The sequence below is a fragment of the Quercus suber genome, unplaced genomic scaffold, assembly GCF_002906115.3.
Source record: "Quercus suber isolate HL8 unplaced genomic scaffold, Cork oak 2.0 scaffold_60, whole genome shotgun sequence".
Taxonomy (NCBI): domain Eukaryota; kingdom Viridiplantae; phylum Streptophyta; class Magnoliopsida; order Fagales; family Fagaceae; genus Quercus; species Quercus suber.
The window spans coordinates 1,251,173-1,274,160 of NW_027069525.1; the positions used below are offsets into that span (position 1 = coordinate 1,251,173).

At 34.0% G+C, this 22,988-nt stretch overlaps 3 protein-coding genes and 1 non-coding gene across 4 annotated transcripts; 2 read left to right on the forward strand and 2 right to left on the reverse strand.

The window, feature by feature from the left end:
• Positions 1-332: 332 nt before the first annotated feature.
• On the forward strand, positions 333-8,613 carry LOC112010662 (AT-hook motif nuclear-localized protein 10). The gene is made up of 6 exons (XM_024043010.2): positions 333-518; positions 1,030-1,657; positions 2,695-2,747; positions 6,456-6,587; positions 7,368-7,529; positions 7,981-8,613. Exons 2-6 carry the CDS (start codon positions 1,072-1,074, stop codon positions 8,218-8,220), a joined length of 1,173 nt encoding a protein of 390 aa, XP_023898778.1. The 5' UTR covers positions 333-518; positions 1,030-1,071; the 3' UTR covers positions 8,221-8,613.
• Positions 8,614-9,694: 1,081 nt separating this feature from the next.
• Positions 9,695-13,329, reverse strand: LOC112010659 (uncharacterized). Its single transcript, XM_024043009.2, has 5 exons — positions 12,988-13,329; positions 12,547-12,889; positions 11,492-11,763; positions 11,070-11,266; positions 9,695-10,483 (listed from the first exon to the last, which is right to left on the reverse strand). The coding sequence occupies exons 1-5, from the start codon at positions 13,175-13,177 to the stop codon at positions 10,061-10,063; spliced, it is 1,425 nt and encodes a 474-aa protein (XP_023898777.1). The 5' UTR covers positions 13,178-13,329; the 3' UTR covers positions 9,695-10,060.
• A 4,740-nt stretch (positions 13,330-18,069) lies between these two features.
• Positions 18,070-19,643, reverse strand: LOC112010648 (heavy metal-associated isoprenylated plant protein 28). Its single transcript, XM_024042996.2, has 3 exons — positions 19,222-19,643; positions 18,848-18,920; positions 18,070-18,444 (listed from the first exon to the last, which is right to left on the reverse strand). The coding sequence occupies exons 1-3, from the start codon at positions 19,225-19,227 to the stop codon at positions 18,248-18,250; spliced, it is 276 nt and encodes a 91-aa protein (XP_023898764.1). The 5' UTR covers positions 19,228-19,643; the 3' UTR covers positions 18,070-18,247.
• A 644-nt stretch (positions 19,644-20,287) lies between these two features.
• TRNAM-CAU (transfer RNA methionine (anticodon CAU)) lies at positions 20,288-20,372 on the forward strand. The gene is given in 2 exon segments: positions 20,288-20,325; positions 20,337-20,372. It is a non-coding gene; the product is annotated as a tRNA-Met (tRNA).
• The last annotated feature ends 2,616 nt before the right edge of the window (positions 20,373-22,988 follow it).

Consider the following 22,988-nt stretch of genomic DNA (forward strand, 5'->3'; position numbering starts at 1 on the left):
TTTTCACACAATACCGCAAGTAAAGAATATTAAGATACTCGCCTTCTATTCATGACACACAATCCTTATCAAGATATTTTACCTATTTCTAACACGTGGTATAGTATTAAAGCGAGTAAAATTAAATACTTGATATATATAGTAAGTAATAAAATTTGAAAAAGAAAAGAAAAGAAAGAGTAATGAAAGCGTTTGAAAAAAAATAATATTTTATTTTTTTGTACAAAAGCAAATTTGGAATGCTTTTTACCTGTCTTTTTTTTTTTTTTAATTAAATTTTTTATTAAAGGCGTCCCCGTGAGAAGCAAGGCACTAAAAAGTGGAAAACCCCAAAATACAAAAATTTATTTATTATTTATTAAAAAGGAGAAAGAAAATAAAATATAAATAAATTTCACAATTCTCGCATTTCTTAGAAAAAGCCCTCTGGAGTTCCTCTGCGTTTTCGTTCCAAAAACCCTAGAATTTCCTCCTCTTCTAATTTTCAGCCTCCTCTGCTATTTTTTTCTGAATTATTGGTAAGTCCCAGCAATTTTTTCTGATATTTTATGGTTTTCTTTAATTTTCATTGTATTTTTCGACATGCTTTATCTCTGAATTTCGAAAATAGTTTATTTATTTATTTATTTTTATTTTTATTTTTCATTTTATTTTCTGTTTTAATCTATAATAATAATTTTTTTTTCTTCATCCCATCTTGAAATTTAAGAATTTTTTTTTTTTTTTTTCTTTCACCCTCTCAAACTAAGTTTTTTGAAGTAATTTAGGGTTTTATTGTTTGTTTGTACACTTTCACTAGATTTCAGCCAAAAAGATTTGATTCCAAACTCACTTCAAAGTTTAAAACCCACTCATCACTGCTTTTACTCACTCACTTAAACACAAGTGTGAATCTTTCTATTCTCACTGTAAAATCTTTCATCTTTAGGGTTCTTAATAACCCTAATGAATTTTGCAAGGTTTTGAAGTTCCTTTCTTTACAGGTTAAAATGTAGAATTTTAATGTGTGAAAAAAAAAAAAAATTGCAGGGTTTGTGATTTTATGAGAAATCAGTAAAAAAAAAAAAAAAAATGTCAGGATCAGAGACAGGAGTGATGACAAGTAGAGAGCCATTTAACGTTGGAGCACTTCATCAACAACAGCAACAGTCATCGTCGTCGCCGCCGGCACAGCCACTGGTTCAGAACATGCGCTTGGGTTTTAGTTCCGACGGCAACGCCGTTTATAAGCCCATCTCCGCCGCAACAAACGCCACAGCTACGACGACAGCAGCAGCAGCAACATCACCGACTTACCAGCTTGATGGTGGAGGAAGTGGTGGTGGGGTGGTGAATATGAATGTGAATATGGGGAGTATGAGTGGCGGAGAGCAAGCTAAGAGGAAAAGAGGGAGGCCTAGAAAGTATGGCCCAGATGGGTCTATGGCTTTGGGTCTCACTCCTACGGCTCAGCCTGTACCTGTAGCTCAGGCTCAGACTCAGTCTCAGTCAAGTGGTGGAGGTGGGTTTTCATCTCCTCATCCAGCTCCAGCTCCTCCTCCTTCTTCGGCTCCAACATCGCTTCCTTCTGGAGGATCAGCGCCACCCACTTCGTTCAAGAAAGCTAGGGGCAGACCGCCTGGTTCTAGTAGCAAGAAGCACCAATTGGAAGCTTTGGGTACTTGTTTTTTTTTAAAAATCTATATCTGGGTTTGCCTTTTAAAGTTTAAAGCTTTACTGGGTTTTTTTCTTTTGTGTTGTTATGTACAGTGTGTGTGTTTGGGTTGTTTTTGCAGTTAATATTGTCTTTCACGTGGCCCGATTGGAATATTTGACATGTTTGGTTTTTAAAGACAATAGTAGTTTTGACTTCTTCTAATCCTTAAATTGATTCCCCGGAGTGTTTTTGTATTTATATTTATTTTTGGTTTTGGTTTTGGTTTTCTTTCTTTTCACTCTCAGCTGTATGGGGTTTTGTTTAGCTTGGGGTTTCTGACAGGGAATGTAATGGTTGGTGTTGATAATAATAAAGGGGTATATAAGTGATGTGTATGTATGCTGATGACTCTGCTTAAAAGAATAGAAAGATAATGTACTTATGCTGGAACCTGGGGACCTGTTCGACCTGATGTTAGATTCTTAATTGCCAAAATTACATATATGTCCCTCTTTGCTATTTTTTTTTTCTTTGGGACTCTTGGCTATCAGAATTTTTTTGATTCTTCATTTTCCTGTTATTTTCGTAACTACTGTAATGGGACAAATATTCAAAGAACAAATGTTTTTTAATTCCAATATTTTCTGTGAGTTGTTTTTGTATCACATCAATACACTTTCTTCTAACTGTTTTAAAAAATGTTCTCTATTTTATGACTACATAAATATTGAGGTCAATTTAAACTTTCTATCTCCAAATTTTTTTTTTCCTCTCACATAAGCAAGTACACTTCCCCTGCACTCTCCCCTCCAAACTAAAAACATTTGAAAAAGATCAAAGAAAAAATGAAGATGACCCTTCATATTTAAATAAAAAATTTCTATGTCAACCAAAAACAAAAACAGAAAAGATAGGAATGCATGTCTAATGGGTTCTGTCATGCACTGTATTTGAATCAATCTTCATTGCCTTCTAATTGAAATGTAGTTTCAATGTGCTATTGGCCTGTAAGTTACTTTATCATAACAAGTATCTTAAATGGAGGTTTCTGCTTGCAGGATCAGCAGGTGTTGGGTTTACACCTCATGTTATCACCGTGAAGGCTGGAGAGGTCTGTTTGTCCTTTTTAATTATTTCCTATTGACCATATATATCTTTTCTTTACATTTTTATTTTGCACTGGAACATTGCTGATATTTGGTTGCAAGTGTAATCATTTTTATATCTTGGCTACTATTCTGCTCTACGTAAATGACTGCGCATGCATAGTGAGATGTTTCTTCTAGTTGCTCAGTCATCTTAATTACAACATGGATGCTGTAATCAATGTGAGAGTTGTACTTTATGTAGATGAAGGCTTTATTTATTTGAACAAACAAGTTATATGCAAATTTACTAATGTGTTTATTGTTTAGTTGGACTCGGTGTTGTTAAAAGCGCACTTAAAGCTCAAAGCCCTAATGTCTACGTGCTTCGCTTGGTCAAGGCAAAGCTCATTTAATGAAGCGCGCCTTGGGCAAAGCTCATTTAATGAAGCGCGCCTTGGGCAAAGCTCACTTAATGAAGCTTGTTTAAAAGCGCTTAAAGCTCAAAGCCCTAATGTCTACGCGCTTTGCTTGGTCAAAGCAAAGCTCGCTTAATGAAGTGCGCCTTAGGCATGCTTTTCTGGAAATGTTTGAATAAGCGTTTTTTTTTTTTTGGGTAAATAAATATATGGATCATTAAAATTAATTGCTCAAACTTGAAGGAAATCACATGGACTATTAATTTATTATAGAACACTATTCTTAAGCTGCTGACTTACACAAAAAATGTATACATATCAATAGACACTAACCACTCTAATTTATTATTCTTGTGCCTTTTGCAAATATTTTGATTGAACCATATACTTCTTTTGATCATAGTTATCACACTTATGACTCTTCTAATAAGCACAAGAGGATTATGTAAAAGACAGTATTTAAACTTTCTATGACTAAATTATTATTGAATTGTCCATTGATAATTGTTTTCAAATTTACTATATAAAAATTTTAATATCTATTTTAGTTATTAGGTAAAAATACATTTACTATTTGAATTTATAATTTTTTTTTTTAATTTTATGCAATAAATTAATTTATTAGAGTTTATTATATATTGTATTTTAAAAAGTGCGCTTTACTTCAATCAAGCTCTTTGCGCCTAGGCTCCAAGTAGCCTGTGCGCTTAAGTGTGCTTGAAGCTGTTACCTGCACTGCTTGGGCTTTTAGATAATGAATATGCAAAACTGTTAAATGTTAGCCTTATGGTATTTCTGTGCAACTATGAAACAATTTGCTATATCTAAATACCCAAAATTGAAGGAAATGCAAGAAAGAAAAACTGGATGCCTAATACCTTAAATTACTTAAGGAGAATGCAATTTTTTTTTTTTTTTTTTTTGATGTGAAGGATAATGCAATTTCAGTTTGTTGAGTTTCTATGTTTCATTTTGCCTTTGTGAAAGGCTGTACAAAATAAAACTTATCTGACTTTATAGTTTTGTAGATATAGCTTTCGTAGATATCTAGGGCTTTTTTTGGTAAAAGATTTTTAGTAACGTTGTTTAAGTTTTATGAAAATACGTGTAGGTAAAAAAGTGTGTGAAAATACGTGTTATGGTGTTTAAATAATAGTTTCGTTGTTTAAACACCATTACCAAACGGGGCCCTAATGATGTCGGCTAGGAGTGTTGAATTATGACTTAGATATCTTATATATGAGATGAGTTCAAGTTACACCTTTATTAAATGGTAGATTTTTAAGAGATATGATGTTTAAAGAAACACTATTGTCCACATCATTATTAAATATATATTGCTTTCCATCCTAGCTTACCTAATAAATTGCATTTTTCCTCTCTCTTATTCGTTAGATTTACAACTATCTTAACGTTTTGAGAGTCTCCTCTCCTTGAAAAACAAATAAAACATTTAGAGAGGGAGAGAGAGGGGAAAAAACTGTCGTATCCTTCTCACCCCATCACTGGTCCAATTAAGCACTTTCCACTCTTTCTGTTTTGGAACAAATCCCTTCAAGCTCTCAGAGCTAGTCTTTTGCTATTCTACAAATGCCGTTAGTGCTACACTGTTCATAAACATCACACGTATCATTCGGTGTTGTATTCATTTCAGCAAGTTGAGGTGTAAAATCCCAAATATTGCTACTTTTCTGTGGCCAAACAACCTCAATCTCTAACAAGCCAAATGACCACAATGGGGATCTATGAGGAGGAAAGGAAAAAGAATGGGCTGCCGGCACTGGTTTGTAGAGAAAGTAGCGGCTGCATCTTTGAAACCAGTGGAGCTATGGAGGCTAGGTTGTTTGGTTGGTATTGGGATTGCTTGGTATTGACTTCTCAGTTTGCTTAGTTGGTGATATGCAGAAATTGCATATCCATTAATTGCAGGTGATATGCTCCCATGAAGTAGGTAAGCTGATGTGGAAAGCAGTTATTATTTAATAATGATATGGACGATAGTGTTTCTTTAACTGTCATATCTCTTAGAAATCTACGGTTTAAAAAAGGTGTGACTTGAACCCATGTGTACAAGTGAGTGTTGGCCCCAAGGTATCTGAATATTAAATACCTTAAAAATAATTATAATTATATGGCAAAAAACTATAGTCTGGCAGTGTTCACTTCCAATGTTACATCTGCAAGAAGTTAGTATTTGATTTTTCTTCACGACGTAATCTTCGTTATTATACTTTTAGGTGGCTGATCTGTAGATTTAAAGCCTTTGTAAAATGTCTGAGAAAAATTCTAATAATGCAAAGGGCACTTGTATAGTTGTATTACTAGAATATTCACCTTAGGTTGATAAAACAATGTTCTGAAGAAGATTTATCAACAAAAAAAAGAGGTTCTGAAGAGGGCTCTGGTACAAGTCATTTGGTACTAATTAGGAAACTGTGCCAAATAAGCCCACATCTATACCCTTTCAAATATTTATGACAATGGGCTTTGAGTTTAATATTATTTTATATAGTATTTACTAACATCATTGTTATACTTGAGGTACTTGATTTATAATTGATGGTCTGCATTGAAGATGATTTTTAGGAGTCTTCAACAAGATACCATGTAATGTCTGAATCTGATTTATGTATGGTATGGGTATATAATTCTTACTAATTCTAAAGTTTGTGCAGCATAATTACCAGCATTTCATACACTGTCCTGATGTGACATCTTTTCTGTGATATGTATCCTTTGAGGTCAACTAAGCAAAGCTTAAACTTGAATTAATAATTTTTGTTGACTTGTCATAAATTGTAGGTAAATACTAAACTCATAATCAAGAGTCAGAAATCTAAGTGCCACTATTTCAGGAAGAATTCGTTAGGACCAATTTTATTAATTCCAGAACCAGCATAAGGTTTTTATTTGCTTGAACCATTCTTCAGAAGACGATTATCAGTTATCCTTCCTACAACTTAAGAAGTCCTAACATTAAAAAGAAAAAAAAGAAAAAAGATTTTCTTTTTTTTTTCACCACCACCCCCCCCCCTTGTTTGTGATATGATGGGCAGATCCCAGTGACAAGTTTCCGTCATATAAGTGCTAAGTGCAAAACAGAAATGGAAGTTTCAGGATATATGATTCTTATGGATAGTTGACATTCTCTTGCCAGTTTAGTGGATTTTGGAGTACATTTCAGAAAGTATTGACTTTCTTGTGCTATATATATTCCAACTTGCTATGGTGCTTGCAAATTGAGGATTTATGATTTTATATATATGAAAAATAAGTTCATCAGGCAATTCAACGTTACTTGTTTTTGGTTTTCAGGATGTATCCTCAAAAATTATGGCATTTTCTCAGAATGGTCCAAGGGCTGTCTGCATTATGTCAGCTAATGGAGCCATATCTAATGTGACTCTCCGCCAACCAGCCACATCTGGTGGAACTGTAACTTATGAGGTTTGTGAGATTGCTAACAACTTTTCTCTGTCCTTCCCTCTTACTGAGGTGAAACTGCAATTTCTAAGACATGCCAACTATAATTGGAAGTGTTATAAGCATCTTAATATTTTTGGGGTATGTAACTGCATTGGAATTGACATGACAATCAAGAGATATTCATGAAAGATGTTACTTATCTATTGTAGCAGTTATGCTAGCAAACCCATTGTTTCTACAACCAAGCATGTTTTTCCTGGTAGCAATTTATTATACTACATAGATAAAGGCATAGCCAATCTTTAAAAGAAAACTTGAAAACAAAAAAGAATTAGATAGTAAACTGGTAGAATCTTAAAAAAAAGAAAAAATAGAAGAGCAATAAAGCCATTGCATTGGAATCATTCAACATACATGAAGAATTTCTTGAACACTGTTAATTGTAAATAGAGAGCACAAGAGGAGGGTTATTTTTGTTTTGGGATTTCGGGGTGGGGGGTGTTAAAAGGATCCCAATAATCAACTTTGACATGTGCAGTTGTGAATATAGAGTTCAACTTACCTGTACATTTTGGTCAAAATTTGAATATATCTTTTGATTTATTTGCCTCTTGGCCTTGGCTTAGCTTCAGTGCTTCACATGGATTTTGCCCCTCCAGTTGTATGGCCTATTTGCAATCATAGACAGCTATGATATGGATTTGGGCTCATGCTATGTATATGGCTACATGTGAACCTTGCTTGGCTAGCTCTTGATTTTCATGCTCTCTCTTTTTTCTTTTCTTTTTCCTTAATATGCAGGGGCGATTCGAAATTCTGTCCCTTTCTGGTTCATTCCTGCTAACTGAAAATGGTGGTCAGCGGAGCAGAACTGGGGGTTTAAGTGTGTCTTTATCTGGTCCAGATGGACGTGTATTAGGTGGTGGCGTGGCTGGCCTTCTTACAGCTGCAACCCCTATTCAGGTGCTTTATTTTATCTTTTTTCTTTTTGTGTGTGAAATTTATGTTATTTTAAATTTTCAGTTGTAGAATGTATTTTTGAAACCTATTTGCATGGTGTCTAATGTTTTTTTATCTTATTTTTGCAAATTTTCTGATACTCCAATAATATTTGGGTTGATTTGTATACAATCAATAATAGTTGAGTTAAAACTATGTTGAAGATTCCCAGAATATACGTGGATCAAAACATTGTGAATTATAAATTTTTCTTTGTCAGAAACTTTTCTTTTAAATTTGGTAAGATTTTAGTAACTTATTTTTTTTCAAGAATCCTCATGTTCTGTTCAGTTATATGATATCCATGATGGAGAAATATTTAGATTCCCCTCTCTCTCTCTGTGCTGTTGGTTCTTTAAGCATATTATGTCTTCTAATCTAATCGAACTGACAATATTGACCTATCCCATGGCAGGTGGTCGTGGGGAGTTTCATCACAGATGGTCGGAAGGAATCAAAGTCAGCAAACCATATGGAGCCTTTGAATGCCCCATCAAAGCTTGGCCCTGGAGGTGGGCATACAGGGGCCAGCAGCCCACCATCCCGTGGAACTCTTAGCGAATCCTCGGGCGGACCTGGTAGCCCACTTAACCAAAGCACTGGAGCTTGCAATAACAGTAACCCGCAGGGCATGTCTAGCATGGCATGGAAGTAAAACCCCTTGTAACTTGAGTCTTTTCACTTATTTGTGTTGTAGGCATGGGCTCTAATGTTGTGTTTCTATCTATTTTTTAAGCCGTACTAGACCATTTGTAACTCAGGCCTTTTGTGTAGGTGAGTAGAATAAGGACTATAGAATGCTTTCTTTGTTTGACTTCATTGGCCATTGCCAGCTGAAAAGTACCAACCAGCTAGTGAGAGGTGCCCTATGCACTTTGAGGTTGTAAGCTAGGAATTAGAGAGGAGCTTGTGCGTTTAGGAATTTCTAGATTGAGATGGTGTTTTAGCTTGTCATGTGTTGGCTTACTGTAGTTTGTTGCTGTCGCCCATCAAATATACTGGAGTTTCCCTTTGTTTTGCAATTGATCATGGCTAAATATTGTATCAATTTTCTCTCTGATTCTCTGTATTTAGCATGGATTATGCTTTTTCTTTCATGCCTTTTGTTTTGGATAGGGGGATGCCTCCATTTTATTTTTCTTTTAAATACCAGTTTCTATCCTTTTTCTTTTTTTCTTTTTGATGGAAAGCAGTAAATTTTTTATTCAAAACTGAAACCGGAAAAGCAAAATTTACATAACAAGATTAAGGTTCTTACTCAAGAAGAATTACGTCAACAAAAAAAGGAGCAGTCTCCATCTAATTTAGAACTCCATTTAGTTTCCTAAAGAAATTAGGAAAATAATTGTTTTTTGTTCTGGTGGATTAAGCAGCAAATTATTCAATTTGTAAACTATTAATCTATTATCAATTACTTGCAAAACCAACATTTTTGGGACCATTTTACCCAGATGGATTGCCATTGGTTTTTTTTTTTTGCTTGGGGATGACTGGGAGATGTGAGATTTGAACTTTAGATGTCTTTTCTGGAAACAAACGCCAAAAAGTGTAAATTGAGTTAAAAAAATTTTGACGATTGTGAAATGTTAACATTGCCCCTAAACTAATATGAAGCATGGCAAGACTTGCATGATTGTGCGGCATTTAGTAGTTGCAGGTTCACCATTGGCGTGACTTTTGGCATGTGGCATGAGAATTCATCATGGAATGCAGGCTGCAGCATATTTAGGTCACTGGCACCATGTCAAGCCATTGGAGCCTACAAGGCAATGCAAGGCGCACGTATTACTATAACTAAATGCCTACATTCCATAGTGTTTCGTATTTTTCAGTAAGGGCATGTTTGGAACAAAGAGGGATGGAGGGAGAGAAATGGAGAAGGGAGTGGATGAATATACTAAAATCTAGTACAACTTAATCATATTCTATTCTCCTCTCCTTATCTCTCTTCTGATCTCCCTCCATCCAAACATAGAGAGAATTCACCAAGAACATTTTTCGGATTTTGGGAGTTGTGAGACACCATAAACTTGCTCAATTTTGGTACACATTCGAGTATGTACAAATCTCTACAGTTATCAAACGTACCAATGATCAAATGATGCCATAATCGGGTCTAAAGAGGGGAGGGAGCAAAATAGAATTCATTACTTTATGCACGAATGGCATTACTATTATCATTATTTTTTGTTGCTACAGATTATTAATATTTCAAGGGAATAGACAGAGGTATCAACCATGCTATGACTGAGGCTTGGTGGTGCTGGCATTTAAATCTTTAGGGTGTGCTAACTGCTATCCTTCTTTAACTTGATCTGTAAACTGCTCCCTTCACCATTTTTACCTCCCGTGAAGCCCCTTATTTTCCTTCTAACAATAAGAAATGACATTTCTTTCTATTTCTCTTCGGAAACATGAGAGAATCACATTTGTTTTCATCATCTTTAAACCAAGGGAACATCTTCTACAACTATAGATGAACACACATAATCCCTTTATTTCCTTGCTCTCTTCAACAGAAAACGCAATGAAAAGATCCCGAGAGCAAGAGTCTGCCAAAACCATCCTCTTTTATTAGCAGGATCCACCCTTTTTGCCAGGTGCCATGCATATATAGCCTCACCAATATGTAATGCGGTAGATACAAGAAATACCATCCTCACTACCCTCATGGACCGGAAGAAGAAAAGACCAGTAGCTGTGAAGAGTGGCACAGGTACATAAGCAGCACAGAATACCATGGTCATTCCAACGACACAGAATAGCCATGCATATATCGTAGGCCCATCCAGAGATTTCCTTTTCTTCTCCTGCCAGTAAGAGATGGTTGCAGCCATGCCCTCTCGAGGGGTTACCATTGGAACATAGCCCAGCTCCTCCTTTGCTTTAAGGAAAGAGAAGTAATGGGTCACACCAACCTGTCAATAGGTGACAAATTTAGCAAATATGACATGGTATTCACCGTAACATAAATAGGCACACTACAGAAATCCATCCATATTATTAAACCAAAGGAAAGGGACCTTAATGATATCCTTGCAGTGATATTTTGATCAAGAATAACAATATAAATTATCAACATTGAAGAGCAGTCCATTCATCAATGGTTTAGCCTAAAAGATTAGCATACATTGCCGGCCACCTTAATTATGGTAGCAAAATGCATTATGCTTCTTTCTATATTGACCTCTTGGCTGGAAAATAAAAAATAAAAAAAATCAAAGGCAAATTCCTGGATCACTTGGCAAGAATGTGGAGAAGCACCATTATCAACTTGTATCTACATGATCAGCAAAAGATGCATTGTGGACTCGAGAAAGGTCAGACCTCACAAAAAAGTAAACCAAAATGTAACTAAAAAAAAAAATTCATAATGCAGGCAAAACATCCTTTTCCTAGAGAAGCATGACACAATGAATTGGAGACTAGTTGCCTGATGACTATGCACATATATGAACCCATATATGAACGTGAATTATATTCAGCAATGAAGATACAACGAACCTTGTATACTTCAGCAGGAAGGAGGGGTGGTTGAGGAAGCCACCACTGATTCAACCATGGATACAAGATTGTATAGATCACTGAAAAAAACTTTCCCAAAAGAAGTGCATGGGGAACAGCTAAGGAAGCTTTTGGCAGGTCATAATCCAAGCTTCTAAGCAGAGGCCGTATGAATTCAAAAGTGTTGACTGGAGACCCTGTAAAAACAGTTTAGTTAGTTCTTCCTGTCACAGTTTAAGCATTATTCTCATCATCTAAGAAAATTCAGGTGCAGTTCAAATAATTTTTCTAAAATTTCCAATTTATTAGAAACTGCCTCAATTCAGGCGCAGTTCAAATAAAGCACTTCACTACCACTAGTACTAGTTCAGAGATTGGAGGGAAATAGAAATACATATTTGAAATTATAATTGGATCTTTACCATCAGATACAAAGTATGGCTGCCCAGCAGCTACTGGACGTTTTTCTTTTCCAGGAATGTCATCCAACAGGCCCATGCTTGACAATATTAGTGCAAGAACCAGGTTATCAACATAAATCCAGTCCGTTTTTACACTTGCTTTACCAATTTTAAATGGCACCAGACCTAACTTTGCTGAGGATACTATCCTTGGCAGGTGTCTTTCTTCACCTGGTCCATAGATAGCAGCCGGACGAACTGCACAGGTATAAAGACAATTGCCATCCTTATTCCTGTATATCATGGAAAACCCCACAATTCAGATACAAAGTTCAAACTTAATTAAAGGAAGGAGCCACAATTGGTAACCAACATCACATAATATTGCAGTGAGGCAATTCAAATTCTCTCCATTTATTCCCATATTTTCTTTCCTACAAATATACTCACAGCCATATCAGTTGATATAATCATCACAAAAGCATGCTCATGAATATCGATTTGAAAGGTGGTCTCATGCCATGCCAGATTTTAATATGTACAACAAATAAACCATACCTACAGCACAATAACTCTTAGGCTTCCAACAAGGAATTAAAGATAGAATTTTTTTAAAAAAGTTTTATATTCATTTTCATCCCTGAAATATGGTCCAAGTTCAATTTCCATCCATTTGCCTATAAAGAAATTGCATAGGAATGACAAGATTGATACCTTTTGTTGCGTTTGTATTTGAGGATTTAAAATTAAGGGATTTGAAGAACAATTGCAAGTATCAATTGTTTGATATAAATAAAGCTCGAACAACAACACCTGTGAATTTATGATTTTGAAATGACATTTTACCCCAAATCATTTCAAATCACATATTAATAAAGCTCAAATTCATACATAAATTTCATCCATGCGAAAAAAAAAAAAAATCATTTCATAGACTATTCAACTCATTTAAACTAATAAATTGAAATCCCATATCCAAAAGAAGCAAAATATTAGAGATATGAAATTACAAACAACAAAAATTGAAAGCATGTTTGAACCTTAAAAAAGAAAAAGAAAAAGAAAAAAGAACTCACTTAAAAGGACGACCATTGCTCTTTAAAACCAACTGTTCAGCAACAGATTTACTGCGTCCATAGGAATCAACATGTTGATCAATTGGGAAATAAGGCAAGGCCTCATTCCCATTGACAATCTCGTTTCCTCCGAAAACAACATTGTGGGTACTGACATAAACAAGCCTTTTGATCCCATAGTCAAGACAAGCATCCAACACATGACAAGTCCCGTTTATGTTAACCTCGTCGACACGACCGAACTGGAGCATTTCTTTCCCCGACATTCCGTACGAGGCCAAGTGGAACACACAATCCGAACCTCGTACCACTTTCTCAACATCTTTCTTCCGTGCAATATCACCTACCAACCAATAATTCCCATTTACCAAAATTGTCCTATAAAAACAAACTCACAAGTCAAAACCCAGAAAAAAAAAAAAAATGATATAATATTATTACCTTGGACGCAGCGGACGCCGTTGTTTTTGAGGTGTTGGGACCAAGGGGAGGTGGTTCGGAGATCAAAGGCTCGGACTTGGCTAGCCCCTCTTCTGACGAGCTCCAAGCAGAGAGCGGAGCCTACGAATCCAAGCCCACCGGTCACCACGAAGGTGTTTCCCTCTATTCCTTCGTTCTCGCTTAAGTGCATTTTTTTTTTTTCTTTTTTTTGGGGTTTCTCTGACTTTTTTAATTTTCTTCCTCTATCTCTTCTCTTTTGCAGCTGCAACTGTTTTAAATTCACTCGGGACTCAAATGGTGAATGTAGACTAGCCCATATTATGACAAATCAGAATTTGATCTGATGTGCTGGCGGTGGATGGACTAGGAATAGACATGGCAAAATGTGCGGGTTAGGTCGGCCTGATCTGTATTTTTTTCATTTTTTTTTTAATGAAAATAACATATATTTGTTATTTAGAAAGTTATACAATAAATTATTTGATGTAAAATATATTACTTTAAATTCACCACTTATTTCAAAAATAAATCTAGTTAAACTTATTAATACTTATTCAATAATTTTAAAATTATACAAATCCTAACATTGCTAATACAAAATAACACAAAGATAAGTAAAACAAATACACAAGATTTATTTCTACACAATATCAACATTTCAAAATATAAAACAAAATTACAAATGACTTATTAGATAACTCATTTGATAAAGAATAAAAACATATAAAAAATTTACAATCTTAAAAATTAATTTTATAATCTATTATCAATTGTGGTTGACACTCTATTTCAATTTGAGATATATATTAAAGTTTGATTATTTACTTATTTATACATGGTCTTTTTTATAAATATCATATCATTGTTAAGCAACACACACTCTAGAAAATATCATAATTTATTTTGAAAAGTCATTTATTTTGGATATAAATTGTCAAAAAATAGGTCTAAGTATTTATAATTTATGCTAATTTGATACTTTAATTTCACTATTTTCACACTTGTGAATGTTTCTCTCACTTGTCTACAATTTTAAATTTATATTTTTTTACTCTACTGTAACTAAATTATTTTGGCATGTACTTTGTTATTTGATATCTAAAAATCTTTACTCATTACATGCAGTTATGTAGATGTATCAATTGTTTCCTTAAAACTCACAACAAACAATTAAACCAATATTGTCTTAATTTTACTATTTTTTTACCCAAAAAAAGTTTTAAAAAAATGGTTCGGGTCTCAGGTTGGGTTTGGTTGACCTGCAAAAAACACAGGTCGGGTCACGGGTCAACTTGTTTTTGCTTCGAGTAAAAAAAAAAATGGGGTTCGGGTTAGGTATTTTTCGGGTCAGATTGGGTCCGAAAATTCTGACTTGTTTTGCCATGTCTAATTAGGAATTAGGATTGAGGATTAGGATTTAAGAGTAATGTTCGTACACAAATCTTAGATATATTTGTATCCACACTAATATTATTTTCTTACTCACTAATTATAACCTATCATCTCAGATTTATCTTAATATTTAATATTATTAGTGGCACATTTGGCACTATTAGTGTGGAGATAAAGAGCTGAGTAGGAGTATTAGGCCATGGGCCATGCCCGAGGATGCCAAGGAACTCGAGGATAATCAGACAACAGGGTAAGCATGTGGGTTAATGGGTCGAGGACGAGGACAAATAGTGATGAACAGGTGGTGTCTCCCGAGAATCTGAACCTCCTCGGTATGCATTGTGGAGGGGTGGAGTTTGGCCGCCTAGAGAATACCGTATAAGAGGTAATCATGTTTTTGAGGATAAGCTTTAGAGAAAGGAGTCAATAGTGAACTAAGAAAAATCTAAGAAGAAGGCTGCTACCATCACATTAAATGTTCTGCACTTAATCCCCTGGTCACATTTATGTGGAAAAGACACTAAAACAAGGATATTTAGTCTTATAGCTACACCCAAAACTTCTAGGAGGGTTCTAATGGGATAAGCATCCAAGAGATCATCTATGTGATCAACAAGTGGAAGGTTAGGGTGAAGGTAGAAGAGAAGACTATATAAGAGGAGGGCCTCCATGAAAGAAGGGGCATCTAGTCCTTAGAAAAGAAAAAAAAAAAAAAAAGAAGAATTCTTTGTACTTAGAAAAAGTTGGAATAAAGATAAGAACTTATCTGCCTCGGATTTGACCGAAGAGTGTTTTTCTCTTCAAATTATACATCTTAATCATTCTAACACTAAATCAATCTATTGTGGCCCACACTTGATTCATTAAGTAAACTCTACTCTCTTACAAATTTATTGTTGTGGCTTGTTAGGCCATCACTCACTTCTCTTGGGCTGAGGATCAATTTTAGTCCTTAGAATTAGCTATTAGTTACATATGTTCATTATTCAGTTAAACACCGCCTTAGGTTATTACACCCAGATTCATGAGTCAAATTCTCGATTTCAATTATTGAAACACACATACTGTGTGTAATAAACTTTTTCTTATGCCATAAATTTGACATATCATTACTTGGCTAATACTAAAAAATTGAAGCTTTTAAAGAAAACGAGTCATGTTATTGGAAACGGGTGAAAGGCAATTATGCGATGCATGGCAGAAAAGGCAAAATTAATCGATAAAACCTCAAGTATAAATAGAGAAGAATATTCTCACACAAAACACGCATCCTCAAATATTAAAACCCAAAGAATTGACTCTCTTTGTATCAGGATTATCTTTAGACTTGTAATTTCATGCTTGTAAATGCGTCATTACACTAGGCTTTGTAATTTAAGCACTGTAATTTAGGCTTGGTAATCTAAGTATTTATCTTTGTTCTTATCGTTAACTTATGCATTTATATTAAGAGTCCTATTAAGTTAGGTTGTTCCAATCTCATATCCTCTCTCGCGAAGTCAAATAATTGTACTTGATTGATCTCTAATCACCTCGAGTGACTGAAAATTGGATTGTGCCCAAACCCATCTATTTTAGAAAAGAATGAGCCAATTGAATTTTACTACCCCATAAATATTAGGCAATTAATATTTTAAATATTTAATTAAATTATTAATGATGTAACAATATTTAACCTACTTATATGAATAAATTAAAAATTCAATGATAAAAGTATTATTAAAAACACTAAATATTTTATAATTAAATGCACATGCTACTTGAGATGTGATAAACTGCCCCCTAAGGCTATTAGTCAATTAACTATTTAATACAAATAACAAAGAGAAACTATGAAAATTTCTTTAAATTTTTGGCATTCATAGAATTATGATGCCAATATGAGAAACTGTATACTTGTAACATTTTCCCTTTTCGACCTAGTCCTTCTCATTTTTTGAGGTGCTTGATTTTTAAAAAATATAATAATTCAATATTTATAAGGGGGAAAAGGAGGATTTGAGCTTTGGACATTTTTGTTAGTGCCAATTGGGTTACAAGATTCTTAACTCAAAGATAATTGAATTTAATACCCTTTGAAGTTTTTTAATTGATCTTTAAATAATTTTAAAACTATTTGATTATGTAAATATGATGTGAGAAGATGAGGCATGAGTACTCATTTTGCCACGCTTTCTAGTTAGGATTCAGATTGGCTTGGTTTAGTTGTTGATTATCATTAAATTTAGTGAATGTACACTATGGTGTCTGTTTGGATAGCTTATTTTTTGTTAGTTTATTTTATTATTCAGTTTATTTTTGTTATTATTTACTGTACTATTTCAGTTAATTTTTACATTTTTCTACAGTACTTTCAGCAAAAAATTTTCAGTTTCAGCAAAATAAGCGAATTCCAAACAGACCCTACATTTGGTGATTTTTTTTTTCTCTCTCTCTCTTTACAGTGTTCTTGATACATAAGCTTCATGCATCTATATGACCCCAATTACATGAATTTTGTTTGTCACATTAGTATTTTTTATATACCTGTTGATTTCAAGATTTTTTTTTTAACATTTTAAAAATATACAGACTAATATAAAAGTGAAACATTTCATGGCATAGAAGTCGTTTTAAAACAAGGGTTAAAGGTTGATGGGAAATTTGATTATTTTATATTAAATCTAATTAATTCTTGAGTACAATATCTTGAGTTAGACCTTTACAGAAAGAAGTGAAAATTCATGTGCTTATGTTACAAATAAAATGGTGACTGACTCCTCTCAGAGAGTATTACTGCACATTAATGGCTTTATTTATTCTTCTAATAACGAGTTAATTATGACCATTTTATATGTTTAACAAAATATTAAGGGGATTTAAAAAAAATAAAAAATAAAAAATAATAAAAAATAATGGGATAATATATATTGATTGCATAGGTTAAGGTATCTTTTTTTTTTTTTTTGATAAAGATCATGGTATCTTATGTAATCTTTTTTTTTTTTTAATTAAAAAAAGGATAGGGGTAGATATCTTATGTAATCTTTATGTAATATCTATTCTGATATGTTATACTATTCCTCATTTGGGTCAGTAAGCATATGAGAGAAACAAGTATGAGATAGTGCTTTTTATACCAAGGTTGACAGCAAATACCTGCTGTTCCATTATGTGGACATTGTCTAGGGACACAATTTTTCACAAAATGGAAAAATTATTTATCCTCAAAACAGCAACAATGCGAATCAAGCAGTACTCCAAGAATTCGAATTCGATTTGTGGGAATTAGAGGGACCAGAGGCAGAGAGAGTTGTAGTACAGAAATCTTCTCTTCATGTTAGACAACCATTCACTTCCACATCATAATGAATAATGATTGATATATAATTCAAGAATTTTACTCCCTCTGCCCCATTTTTTTTTTCTCTATTCCATTTTGAGATGTCCCAAAATATTGTCCTGTTTCTAAAAATAAAAGTCATTAATTTACTAATATTTCTATTATACCCTTATTAATTTATTAATTCAATTTTTTAATAATTTTTTTAAGGATAATTTTGGAAACTTATACATTTTTAAAAGGTAGACAAGACAATAAATGATGCTCCCTTAAAAAATTTGACTTTTCAAACAGGACAAAAAATTTGGAACGGAGGGAGTAATTTAATACTATATCGATCATCGAGTCCAAGGTACTGGGCAAAGCTGCAAAACTTAAGACTCTTCCATTTCACTCTATGTATCATCATTGAACTTGGGACAGTTCTTTTGTAAAAGAAAAAGGGGAAACAAAAAATAAAATGATATGAAAAACACAAACATAACCTCGGTATATGATCCCATAAGAGTAAAAAAAAACAAAAGAAAGAGGAAAAAAAAAAAACTCCTAAAACAAGTTGAAATTGTTGAATCTCAAGCTTCCATAACTGGCACTGGCATAAGTACTAAGAAGCTCGTTTTGTGCAGACCAGAAGTCAGCTTTCAAACCACCTCTCCTTACTGCTTTAAGAATTTTGTTCCGGTGTGCATATCCGGTGACCACCACCTTCTGACTATTTGCATCGACTTCCACTTTCTCTATCCCTGTAAGTGACCAAGCATCAAACATAAAGCAAATTACATTAATTGGTTAAGAATAAAAAACGAGAGAGAGAGAGAGAGAGAGAGGTGCAATAAAGATGAAATGCTGGCATGGCGTTGTCCTGCTAATTAAAATGAAGACCTTTTTTTTTTTTTCCCGAATGAGCAATCAATCAATCAATCAATCATCAACTTTGTTGAACAATGATATTAAAAAATTATTGATTGTTCCGAAAGTTTGAGTAGTTAGAAAATGATGAATTTAATCAATTAACCATAATTCTGACAGATATGATTGCCAAGTTGCTTCTACATTATGCAGAGTGATGATTAGCTTTGTTAAAAAGCTGCCTGTCATGCTGGCTGCACTGACCAATAACTCGGAAAGAAAGCAACATATATATACCTTTCAATTTTGACAAGCATTTCCTGAGTCTTTTCTCATGTATGCCAACCATCTCCACCTTCAATTCAACACTCTGCCAAAAAAAAAAAAAAACTCAGTCTTAACTAAAACGTGCTACAGAGAAAACAATTGAATTTGTTGGCAGTTAACTAGTGGAGTGATAGGAGATAAGTAAAACCACTCGCAAATGGTGGTTAGGTGAGAAAAATGCATTGTCCCGTATCTTAGAAATGCATCAATAATGCTTTGGAAATCAATGATTGTCCAATTTCTAGTGATATGCAATGTCTTTAAAGTGCACATTCACTGATTCACATGCACACAGAGGGCCTCAAAGATTGCAACGAAAACAATAGGAAATGTAGATAATGTACCTCCATGAAGAATTTTAGACTGGAAAGATGATAATTTGATGATGATCTACTGGTAATAGGAATGGAGCAATAAAGTGAAACAAAGACAATGGTCTAGAAGAAACAATTGGAATGATGGGTGGGAATGAATGAGACAGACAGGGAATGTCAGGCACATATATATAGCAGAGAAGACATAACATAAGCAATTAAAGTTGGGAGTAGACAGTAAAGTGGGTCTTGGTTTTTGGTCAGCTACTAGAACTAGATGAAATAATCTGCTTTGCCTTGCTTTGCTTTTCCAAAGAGAGACACAAAAACCAGAAAACAAGAAAACAGTTAATATCGAGAGAGGGGGATTTAGGAGTTGTGTGAGCTCAAGGTTCAAGGCTTCCCGTCAGCTCAAAGCAATGTAAGTCTCAAGCATTTGAAATGATTGGCTTTGACGGGTCCAACTTAGCTTTTTTCTTGGAGATGGGTTTGAGAATTTAGGATCATATGAAGGGAAAATTTAGAAAGAAGTATAGTATATAATCCACATCTAGTTCACATGGTGCATGCATATATGATCAGAGATGATCACAGCGGTTGGTTTAATAGGTTATGCCAAACACTTTGATAAAGTTAAGATCAGTTCTTGGTGGGCCTAACCTTGTGACAGCTTGCATATTCAACATTTGTCACGTTTGTACAATTCTTTTCTGTCATAAAGTGAATCCTTTCCTTGTTAGTTTACTCTCAGCATGTACCATAGACTAGCCCTGGATATAGCGAGGTGGGAAAAAAAGGAAAAGAGCAAATGAAAAAGAAAAGAGAATAAAAACTTCTACATCCTCAAGAAATTATAAACTACACTGCAAGTTTGGTATTTTTTGATAGTGTAGTCTTTGCTTAGCCTTATACTATAGACAAGATTTAAAGGACCAACATTGATGGACCAAATGATTAGATGTGCAATCCCAATGAGTTCAGTCATGTAGCCAGGTTGGAAGGAATATCTTATAGACCCCTGTGAACTTCGAAATGGCGGTATCATACACTTCCTTGTTATATATCTAAGTAAAAATTTGCACGCAATATAACACAAGGGGTGGTGGCGCAGTTGGCTAGCGCGTAGGTCTCATAGCTTCTGAGTGATCCTGAGGTCGAGAGTTCGAGCCTCTCTCACCCCATTTTTTTTTTTAATTTTGTATTGTTTTTTTTATAAGATTATAAGAACTTTTTTTTTTTTTTTTTTTTTGTTTTAAATAATCAGAAAATTTGATTTAATGTCATATTTCCAGGTCAGAGAGTGGGGGTGGGCTCCATTATGTACAGAAAGCGATAAAGAAATGGATCAGATCGAGGGGACCCTTAAGATTCAACCCCAAATGCTTGGGGATCGCTGTGAAGAATGAAGGAATAGAATAGGGAATAGCTTTAATTTTTAGAATCAGGATCTCGAATTTTCATACTACATTTTTTTTTCTTGAAAATCACATCACATCATCACAGTTTGGTCATACTCATAAACTTGTACTTTTTCAAACCTCTTCCATCTCACATGCTGCATTGGCCGCTGCAACGGGGAGTGGGGACTAATGTTTTAAAATGCCGACGAAGCCACGACAAAGTTATGAAGTATGAATTAATACGTGATGCTTTGTTCTATCTTTTAAAGTTTCAAATAAGATATTGGTATTTGAAGCTTAAAAAATGTGCTCACGTGGTTAATAAAGCAATGATGTGTCATTTTTTAAATTAAGGGACAATATTTTTAATATTAAAAAAAAAAAAAATCACACATTAGCTCCATCCCACACAAACATGGGTTTCGATGTAAGAGGTGAGGTATTAGGTTGATCTTCTAGTGATTGTGATCATGACGCGGAGGAATTCATGGAGTGCTTCGGCTGATTTTGAATCTCATTGACGGTGGTGATGTATAAGGAGAGGATGCCATTTCAAAATCTTTTGATTCCATGTTTGCTTTTTTTTTTTTTTTTTTTTAATTGAAAAATTGAGAGAGAGAGAGAGAGAGAGAGTAGGTGTTATGTAAGGATAGATATGGAGATAGGGGTAGTTACAAGTCAATCAAGAAGAGGTGAGAGAATCTAAGATTGAATCAAATGCAATCACATAAAAAGACTTAAAATAAAAAGTTATAAGATAGATTGGTTTCATTCACTAAACTTAATGTTGACCAATTTTTCATTTGGATTTGGCCTTACCTACTTAGGTCACATAGCATATTCTCTTTTTATACTTTTTTGACATAATTATTAAACTTGACTCGACTCACTGATTGAACTAGTAACCCAATGAATTGGTGCTTAAACCGATTTAATTATTTAATTGGACTACTTATACAATTGAACCGATTAAACATAGTAAGAGCCAATGGTTTTCATGCAACCTGTGCAAGCCAAACGGGGTGTTATGATTCATCCGCTTTTGTAATTTTGAATTAAATTACATTTATGGGTTCATTGTAGTACCCTTGTTTGAATTTAAAGCGTAATGAAAACAATAATTTTGTAATGAGATTGATGCTTGACTTTTCAATAAAGATAGAACTTCAAGTTTTAGTTCAAATTGTAATCCATGGGAATAGAGCAACTAGTGATATATGTATATGCATAGAATATGACTTTGAATTATAAGATATGCCTTTATTTCTAAAATTTTAAGAAATGTAATTCAATAAGATTTTATTTAGCAAAAACTATGCTACAATATGACATCCTTTATTTTTATATCTTTTTAGTGATGTTACTTGTGATATATGGGGTTTGAATTATATTAGGTGACTTGTTTTTTAGACTTAATTTTAATTAATAATTTAGGCATGCTTATTTTTATCAATTTTCATATTTATTTTATGAACTCTTAAACTTATTTTCATAAATTTTAAAATTTTTATATAACTATACTGTTGGACCAATGACCAACAAAATATGAAGAAGATGTATTTTTTTTTGGTGCAATCCTCCCCTTTCCCTTCCCTCGCCAAAGGGGAATCAAAATAAAAATAGGATAAAAGTCGTCCTAAGAAGCATTAATATTGTAAATGCTTGCGTTATCATATCATTATTACTAAAAGCACTTGTTAAGAGCATTAGCATCCTATATGTAAAAAATATCACATTTTACTATCTCAAAAGTTATTTTATCTATTATACCATACTATTTAACAATACACCCAACATCCCATTATTTATTACATACAACACATTAAAATAATATAAATTACACAATAAATTTATATAAAAAATCTATCTCTCTTCTCTCTTCATCTCCGTTCTCTATCTAAATTCTGTCTTTCCGTTTTTCTCTCTTTCTCATCCACCCACCACCAACCCAAACCCAGAACAACCACCCACCAATACACGCCTTGCTGCAACTTTGAAAAACCTTTGATTTTTTTTTTTCTCTCCTACGCCAATTAATACTCACAAACAAGTCTTAAAACAATGAGGATTTAACGCCATAGAAAGAAAGAAACCCACCATTGCAATAAAATCTCATCAATAAACCCTAAACAAAAAAACTAGCACATAAACCTTAAAAAAAAAAAATAGCAATCATAAAAATTCAAAGATAAAAAAACCCAGCCACCACAAATTCAGCCACCCATGGCCTTTGCATGGCCAAAAAAAAGACCAAACCGTTTGTGGATCTCAAAGCTCTGGCATGGAGGTCATGGAGCTCGAAGTTTTGGCCATAGAGCTTTGGCTTAACGAGTTGGGCGAGATTAGAAAGAGAGAGGGGTGGGTTTGGGTTCAGAGGGAGGACCACCATGATGAAAC